The 9882-nt window shown below is 27.7% G+C and overlaps 1 protein-coding gene across 1 annotated transcript; it reads right to left on the bottom strand.

The window, feature by feature from the left end:
* Positions 1-957: 957 nt before the first annotated feature.
* LOC145086441 (protein CLT1, chloroplastic-like) lies at positions 958-9181 on the bottom strand. Its single transcript, XM_079024200.1, has 10 exons — positions 8609-9181; positions 4580-4725; positions 3585-3622; positions 3376-3491; positions 3187-3283; positions 3062-3097; positions 2929-2979; positions 2641-2764; positions 2237-2362; positions 958-1260 (listed from the first exon to the last, which is right to left on the bottom strand). Exons 1-10 carry the CDS (start codon positions 9073-9075, stop codon positions 1091-1093), a joined length of 1371 nt encoding a protein of 456 aa, XP_078880326.1. The 5' UTR covers positions 9076-9181; the 3' UTR covers positions 958-1090.
* Positions 9182-9882: the final 701 nt, after the last annotated feature.

Here is a 9882-nt window from a genome sequence, read left to right as displayed (position 1 = left end):
CCTCCTAGATTGATGATAACCGGTCAATTGGTTGAATTACAACAAAATTGTAAATAAAATGACATAATTGAAAAAAAAAAAAAAAAAAAAAAAAAAAAAAACAAAACACAGTATCAAAATTGAAATTTTGCTAAACTTAGTAACTTTATTGCAACTTGGAAAAAATGACTACCGTATAAAAATCGAAATTTTCGTGCTTAATTTAACGACTTTATTGCCATTCACACAAACTTTTATCATAACTTCCCCACAACTTTTCTATATTACAATTTCAGCCTATTTTATGGTATTTTAAAAATTTTGATATTAACTTTTTCTTCCTAACAATCTTTAGTAAGCTTTTTTTAAAACTTATTTTTTTTTTTTTATATTTATTAAAATTAGGTTTTTGTTTTAAATATTTTTTCAGGTTCTTTTAAAATTAATTTTAGAACTTCAGTTACATATTTTTTTAACAGGTAATATTGATTATAGTTTTTCCAAACTTTTTTTTTATAACTTTTTTTTTTATGTTTTTTAAAATCAGTTTTATTTTTACATCTTATTTTACAAGTAATTTTTTATTTGACATTTTCGTCTTAACTGTGACTATTTAAACATTTTTCTGTTTTTACAAAAGTAACACACCACTTTTCCCATTTATTATCACATAGGAAAAAATTAAAAATTCCACCTCTAACTCGTCGGATTACCGGTAAATAAAGATAATCAATCAATTGAACTAATCACTAATCTTATACATTCTTAGGTCGCCATTTCAATCTATATAAATCATATCCATCATTCCCATCAACTTCTATCTTTTACTTTCTTAGATTTCCAATTAATTAAACAAACTAACATATTTCAATATCACATATCAACCATCTAAACATATATCCCACATCCTATTGTGTCAATACCATGCTTAGTCACTTTCATTTATGCATGTTTTTGGCTTTATATAAGGAAATATAGTTTTAAAGAGCCAATTTTTTTTTTTTCATTTCATTTATAGAGAAAGAGGTAATCGGAAAAGCCAAAACTAAATTGGCCGATTTATGACAACAACAACAATCTACGAATTTCTAAGCTACAAACTTTGTAATGATCATGATGTAGTGAAAGGTGATGGAATGGGATCACGTGTGGATGGTGTCCATGCATAAATCAACATCCCCATCACAAGCACCACTGCACCTCCTATAAACCCTGGTGGGAGGGAAGACGCCACCCCCAAATATGGTAATGGCAACGTGAACAAAAACACAGATATTGGAACTGCAATCAACGTTTCAAAGACGTTAAGGTATTGAATTGAGATATATATAGTTAAGTACAAGAAATAGCAACGTACTTTTATTATTTTGTTTATTATAAGTTTATAACATCCTACTTTCATTTTTTTTGTTTACATGATACATTGAAGAATTTGTCATTTATAGCAATATCATCCAGATATAAAGCAACTAGTTGTGAGACTCGTGTACTACACAGGTTGATTAAGTACTTCAATCTTTACCAATAAGAATTCTTTGTCCTAAATCACAGATTTCTAAAGACTTCTTTGAATTTGGGGATTTTGAATTTATAAGGAAAGCGAGTCAATTACTGAATTTTTTAAATTGAAAGACATTTATTACAAAAACAATAAAGAAAGAAAATAATAAAAAACAAAAAACCAATAAAATGCTATGTGGAAAAAAAATTAATTAAAAATAACCGAAAAATGACATGTTGCGAAATCAATGAGAGTGGGACATGTGGCAAAAAAATATTTATTTATCAGTATAAAGATTTCCACTGCGATAATCATGTAGATTTTCAAAACAAACTTTGTTCTTATAAAAAAATTACAACATTACATTGTTATCATTAGGTGTGATTTTGCAAAATATAATGCATTAAAAAGAAAAATATGAAAATACCATATTATAACAGAAATTTATAAACAAATAGATGGAAGTACATTGCCATTTCTTGCATTTATCACGTACATAAATAGTAAATAGTATATGTGTAGAGTGAATATTTTGCAACTTTAATAAGATTGGAGACATAAGTATTATATGAAAAATATAGTTAAAACGTACTTCCATTTATTGGTTAATTTCTTTCTACATAGAAAATCCACCATTTATAGCATCATCAGCCAAATATAATGAAATTTTTTACTCAAATACTCTGGTAGATTTTTCAAAGTATGATGTCCTAATAAGTAATATAATAAGAAAAAAATGTTGAAAATACAACATACCTGAAACTGTTGAGGCAAGAGAAGATACGACTGCAGATGAGATTTTTATTAGATGCAACAATGATATGTTGTACCCCATATTCACTATACAAAAAAGCAATGGTAGTAGTGGAGCTCCCTCACATCCTGTTACCAGTCAATTTCCAATCAATTCAGTTATCTACTTTTCTTTTTACTCATAATAGCAATGTACTTGTAAATTTTTTTACCTATTATAACAATATATATATATATATATATATATATATATATATATATATATATATATATATATATATATATATATATAAACTAAAGCTTGTAAAATTCCCATAAGTTTTTATGTTATTGTAAAGCGACGTAAGTAGTTTCTTTCATCTCAATTCTCAAAAAGTTGAAAAGAGAAAGAAACTAATTTTTCTTACCACTTGATACAGTGCCAATGTTTAGAAAACAAGCTGCTCCATCTGAAAGATAGTTTGGGAGTTGATGAAAAGGGATACCCCATAACCTTGACAACAATGGTAGGAGAAGGCAAATAAAAAGCGCCTGACAAAAAGATAAATTACATTTTTAGTCCCTGTGGTTTGTTGATTTTCACGGATATGGTCTAATAGTTTTCTTTTTAACATCTTGATCGATTGATTTTGTAAAGTCCCATTAAGTCTATTAAGTTGAATAGAGTTAAACTTTTGAAAATAGACATAACATACCTGGAATGCAGATCCATATGAATTTAAAACAAATAGATCCACAGAGCCTCCCTATTGATCAATTTGTGAAATATAAGCTTATATAAGAAAAATTCTAGATGTTTATATTTTATAGTTAATTAGTTATACACACCTTTAACTTTTTAGTCGCATTCAAGAAAATGACTTCCTACAATAAGGGAACACATGAACATGAAGATGATTACATTAAATTTAAAAAAATTAGAAGAAATAAATTTCATAAAAGAAGTTACAGACCTTTAGAATGGTGTCACCAGCTTGAAATAAAAAGGAAACGATCATTAAAAGACTCCAAAATATACCGGCTTCCATTAACGAACCAGCACTAGATCCACTGTAAGATTCAAGAAGTAGGGGAAAATTACAAAAACACCCTTGGAAATATATTATTCATGTATGGTGTTGATGTTATTGATGGAAAAATACCTGGCAACTGTAATAACGACACCAAGGGCAACAAGAAAGCATCCGAATAACTGATTGAATTTATATCTCCTTTTAAGAAAAATATACGACAAGATGATTTGCCAAACTAGAAAGCTCTGAAAATATTAAGCATCTAATCCAGTCAACAATATTTACAATTTCATGACAAGAAAAAAGAAAAATTACAGTAAAAAGTTTCCCCAAGTTACCTGTGACAAAATTGGAATCGCTGCTCCTGAAAGAACGGCTGTTGAAATAAAGATGTACATGTTAAAGAAAATATCTTTATTTCAATATTTTAATTGTAAAAACAGAAAATTGAAGTACTAAAGACTAAATAATGATCATGGTAGAATGTTGTTAGTAAATTAAGATCATAAACTTATAAGCTATCTGTTTGGCAGACTAGCTGAAAAGCTTGTTAATTGATGAAAAAAGCTAGCTGTTAACCGATAAGAAATGATGATAAAGTAGCTGAAATATATGAAATGACATGAAAAGGCATGTAGACAGTTGAGTCTTTTTATAATTAATAAAGAGTATATTTTGGAGAAATTTGGAAAAAAAAATACTCAATAAGCTCATTGAATGCTGGTCTGAGTAGCTTTTTAGGGGGTGTTTGTGTAAGCTAATTTTTTTGGGCTTAAGCTTATGAGCTTATGATCTTAAGATTTAAGAACTTATGAGCTTATAAGATAAAATAAGTGTTTGAATTAGCTTATAACTTATTAGCTAATAATTTTTTTTTAAAAATAGTGTTTAGATTAACTTATTTTTGTAAAATGACTAAAAAGGAGAATAATGTAGTGTTGGGAAAAGAAGAATTATTTAGGGTTGAGGGTAAAATGGTAAATATAGACAAACAAGCTAATCATTTGGAAAAAAAAAAAAAAAGTTGTTTTCACTTGGCTTATTTTTAGATAAAATAAGCTCATAAGCTTAAGCTTAAGCTAACCCAAACACTAATTTTTTATAAGCCCAAAAAATAAGCTGATAAGTTAAAAAGCTTGAAAAATAAGCTAAAACAAACACCCCCTTAAAAAGCTAGCAGCTAACATGACAACCTAAAAAAGCTCAAAAAATAAGCTAGTTTTTGCATGCCAATGTTTGTTGCATGGGAGTGTATTTTGATAATGAGCATAAGGAGGGCATTTACGTCTTTTGCACATAAATATAAAAGAACTTGATTTGGATTATTTATTACCTCCGGCTGCCATTCCACAAACAGCACCAAGAGCTTCTAAGAGACCAACAACAAGAAGTGGAGCTTTTGGCATGGAAAGCATTTCATCAGTAACAATGCCAGCTCGGTATCGGAAATGTAAGATGGAGAAGTACACTGCCACATATCTGAAAAATGTCCATACAAATGTTATATTAGCAGGATGAGAAGGGCATTTATGTCTTTTTCACAAAAGTAAGTATCAGTCCACCTTTTTTGATAACCGTGAAATTGTAATCTTTTGTCCCACAAAAGTAAGTACCAATTTGGATCCAAAAATTCTTTTATTTTATTATTTTCCATTTCGACAAATAAATGATATTACAATTTTCATGAAAATGAACCAGAAAAGCGTAACAAGTCAAATCTTTAAAGAGTGAAGTACATGGAATGATGCAAAAAAAATGTATAAGCATATAACCAATCAAAAATTAAATGAGAATAAATATTTGAAAAAGGGAAATATTAGATTCCACTAGAAGTTCTAAAAAGTTACCTAACAAAACACAAAAAGCAAAAAGGATTGATACACATTAACTCCAACTTTCATCACGTCTATCCCATCCATTATACTACATCCTTTTTAAAAAGATATCATTATACGTTGTACTCATTCGATCCAGGACCATTATAATTTTATAATTTTATTAAGTGACATTCTCACTTTATATATATATATATATATATATATATATATATATATATATATATATATATATATATATTATTAAAGATCTTGATTTCGAACCTCATTGCATTTTTTTTAATATGACAATATGCAACAAAAGTTCAACCCTAGTGTGGTTTTCCATGTGTTGTGTGATACCATTAGTACTAAATACTAAAAACAAATTCTAGCAAACTGCAAGTTGCTAAAAGATATTAAAAGGTGATTAAAAAAAAACAAAAAACAAAATATATTTCTTAGTCAAATTGGCACCCGCCTCTGAATAAATAAAATTAATTGGACAGATTAAATTTAAAGGGAGGTCCTTTAGAATCTAAAACATAAAGGTGTAATTTTTATTTTATTATTTTATTTTGCAAATAGGTTATTAGACGAAATATGCAATTATATTTAATTTTAGAGCCAAACATATGGAAAGAAACTCAGTTCGTCCCTTTTTACCAATTATGCAAGTTACACAAATTATGCAATGACGTTTTGATTAGTTAAAAAAGGTATAGGTAAAATGTTGTATTTGTATATTTCATCTAATAAACAAATTGTTATATAAAAAAAAAATAGCAGACATAAAATAGTGTAATAAGACACCCATTGGACACCACATTGACCACTTTTTAAAAAGTCAACCAATAATTAACTGCTTATAATAAGTTTTTTTCGGAAAACATTACAATTTCAGCCAATAAAAATATTTAAAAAATTAATTATGATGTCCATATTACAATATAAGGTGTCTTTTTAGCCAACCCCAATTAATAACCTTTATCAATTATCATATTCTATAATCCAATAATAGTAATAAGTTATGAATAAAGAATGAAGGAGGTAAAACAAAGTTTTTTCTATTTCTTTGGTAAGCGTGACACGTTAATAGACGTGCAGAATTTTGGGTTTACCGAGATGGTCCATTTCTGCTTTAAGCAATAAGCAATAATGAATAAATCACAATTCAGGAATGAGTCAAACGTCTCTTTTTACGAAATGGATTATAGTATAAAATTTTATTAAAACTCTAATATAATAAACGTTGTTAATCAAAATATAATAAAAAAATGTATTTTTTTACACATTAGTCTACTATTTTAAACAATTAATCTTAATTGTGACGTAATCAATACTTTCTACACTATAAATAAACCAATACTTTTTTTTTTCTAAACAACGATTTGCTGCCGGAGGCATCTTTAAATTAATATAACGGCTTTTAGTTTTGTTTTTTAGATATTGTGCAACTATAGCCTATAGTTTTGTATACATGTATTTAGTTGATTTGTTTTGTTATTTTAACTGGTTAAATGATATATAATAAACTAGTTTATAACCTGTGGAAACCACGGTTACAAACTTAATTAAACTTTAATATTAAAAACTCAAAATTATTAATCACTTATTTTAAATAAATTATTCATTAAGAGATTTTTTAGTTATATAAAATTATAATCATTGCTTTAAATAAATATGTATAATTATATCATTTTATAATTTGTGTTAATTTTATTTAATTTTCATTCTAATGTTATTAATTTAATATAATTAGAGTGGAAAATTTAAAATTTAAAATTTGAAATAGAGATTCAATAGGTTAGCAAGTTGCATGTATTAATTAGGAGACATAATAGAGTGACACATGACAAAAGAAAAATAAAATATGCATTAATTATGAGGCCTAATATGGTGACACATGTCAAAAGGAGAATAAAACTATTCTTTTATTAGAATAGAGAAGATTGGTATTTAAAATTCATTGTTATTTTTTGCAAACATGCTTAAATTAAGGTTATAATATAATAACATTAATAACATTAAAGGCTATTAATAACATTAAATAAGTTATCTAAATCATTATTTATTATTTTATTTATCTTTATTTTTTATTTAAATATCTTTTAATTTTCTTGTCATTTTCTTCAAATATATAGATTTTATAGTGTTTTTTTATTTAATTTTTTAACGTTTTGTTTTATTTAATTTTTTTCTTTTTGAAGTTATATTTGTTTATATTATTTAATTTTAACTTTTTGATGTTTTATCCCTTTATTATAAACCTGTTCTTAAAAAAATCGAATCATCCGAATTCGTAACTTTTTTTACAACTCATGATAAATTTTATAAAGTTTTTTTTGTGAAAAACCACGAAAAAAATATGTTCAAATGTTGTAAAAAGTTTAAAGAAAAGTTGAAAAATTAAAAACAATATGAAAAAGGTTAAGTGAAAATTTGTACACAAATTTTAAAAAGATTAAAGTGTTACACAAAAATTCAAAGAAAACTTGAAAGATGTAAGTAAAACAAGATTAAAAAGCATGGAAAATATTAATAAAAAAGTTGTAAAACAATTTAAAAAGTTTGACGTTTTATTCGAATATAATATTTAATGTTGTTTTTGACATTTTACTCATTTTCGAGTTATACATATTTTTTGCAAATTTGCTTTATAAATATTCACCACTAACAAAATCTTTAAAAAGAATTGGAAATTTATGTCTTACGAAATAATGATATCATTTTGAGAAAATACATAATTTTGTAAAAAAAAATATTGAAAAAAACTTTTAATAAATCGCATGAAAATAATTTCACAAAGTCTATTTTACGAAATAATAATGTTCTTTTCAAAATATTGTCATTTTCTGTACTCACCCCTCTCATTTTGAACATTTTTGTGATTATCCGAAACAAAAATATACCTTTACTAATATAAATCTTAATGAGTCATGCTATAATTTTAATCCACTCCATGACTGTAAACAAAAAATAAATAAAAGATTAAAAAATAAAAATATATGAAGAATCGTATTTTCTTAAAGAAACATATTTCTTCCCAACAAACAAAAACAACCAATTCATTTTGGTTCCCATAGAATAAACCACTCAGATTTATTTTTTTGGTTTCCAAACCACTCACTGTTTAGTATTTATTGCACATTCCATAAACCATATAGATATTTTCATATGGACCTACTAATTAAAACATCATTTCATTTTTCACCCTTTACTTTTATTTAATGGACATCTATTCACCTCCACTATTTACTCTCTCTCCACTAAATCTGCAAATAATGCGTTCATGTGTGTGGTGGTAGTGGAGGTCAGTTATGGTGGTGGAAGGGGATTTGGGAATAGTGCAGCGGATCCTAGCATTCTAAATTTAATAATAGGTTAAAAATCGAACATCCAACACTATTAAAACAATATTAAACTTTAAATAAAATATTAGAAAATCACAGTGACGAGAAGCCATGTTCAAAGATACCATTTTCAATTTTTTAATGTGTGTGGTTGTGTGTGTGTGTGAGAGAGAAAGAGGAATCGGTTTGTGGTACCCGAAAGTGGCGAGCTGAGCTAAGAAGAACGGGTACTTCTTCAATGGAACCAAAGCGAGCTTATACAGGACTCGATTCCCTACTCCTAGCGCCATTGTAACAATCGCCGCCACAGCAACCTCCGTCCTCCTCCGCCTCCAATCTCGATCTACGTTTTCGACCGACTCCGCATCCTCATCTCCGACAACGTCCTGTTTGTCCTGTAAAGCGTACGAGCAAACCGTACTTATTAATTTCCTCTTCTCCTCTCCTCCGTCGTCTTCAAATCGTTCCACCGGTGGCACCGCTTCAATCAGCCACCGTCGCCTACTCGTTGTCAGAACGATACCGCCTCTTTGCCATTGATTTGGAGTAGAGAGGAATTGTGATTCAGAGGATAGTCGTCGGTTCCGCTTTGCTTGTATATGCGAATTTGCATCAGTTGATAAGGCGTTGCCGGTGGAGATTCGGTGGCAGGATGCCGCCATATCGACCGGATTGTGAAAAAAGAAAACAAATGGAAGGAACAGAGATCGGAAGCGGCCGAGGGTAATGTATATGGCAAATGAATATCTGACGTGGGTCAAGGAGAGCGTCGCCGTCTCTCAACTTTTTTCCATTTCTTTAAGATAAAATAATAATATGACGTAAAAATAAAGATAATAATCAAATTTATTTATTTATTTTTTAAATAACCAACATGTGAGGAATGTTATTTAAAGAAAATAATATAATGTATATATTTTTTTAAAAATAACTAACATGTGTGGAATATGACAAAAAAAAAGTATTTTCTGATAAAAATACAGTAATTTTTGTACAAATATACCAGATTTCATGTCAAAATTTTGAATTTGAAAAAAAAAAATCCAAAAAATATGTCCGAAATCCGATAAACGATTATTGAATTTTAAGAGATATTTCGCTTTTACTAAAACCTAACAAAAAATAACAGAGACATAGTAAATAGAAAGTATTCATGATATAAGAGTTTAAAATCGGAAATTTAATTGAAAAAATAATATTAGGTACCTTAAATAGATATTTAATTTTAGGAATTGATACAATATATACACACTAGTTTTATGCACCGACTTCAAATAAATAACCGTGTGTACATGTGTTAGGTGCATTTTATGCACCTTTATTCCACACCATTACATTGCATTTAGGCTTAACTTCATGCATTTTACATGTTTTCGGGATATTTCATGATATTATTTTACTCACACTATTTTATGATGTTTGAAGAACCTTTGAAGGTGGGAACTCACTTACGGAGGTAACTAGAAGGT

The sequence above is a fragment of the Lactuca serriola genome, chromosome 2, assembly GCF_051521515.1.
Source record: "Lactuca serriola cultivar US96UC23 chromosome 2, Lser_US96UC23_V15, whole genome shotgun sequence".
NCBI classification, from domain to species: domain Eukaryota; kingdom Viridiplantae; phylum Streptophyta; class Magnoliopsida; order Asterales; family Asteraceae; genus Lactuca; species Lactuca serriola.
The sequence above is the reverse complement of the archived record's forward strand: the minus strand, read 5'-3'. Positions and strand labels throughout refer to the sequence as shown.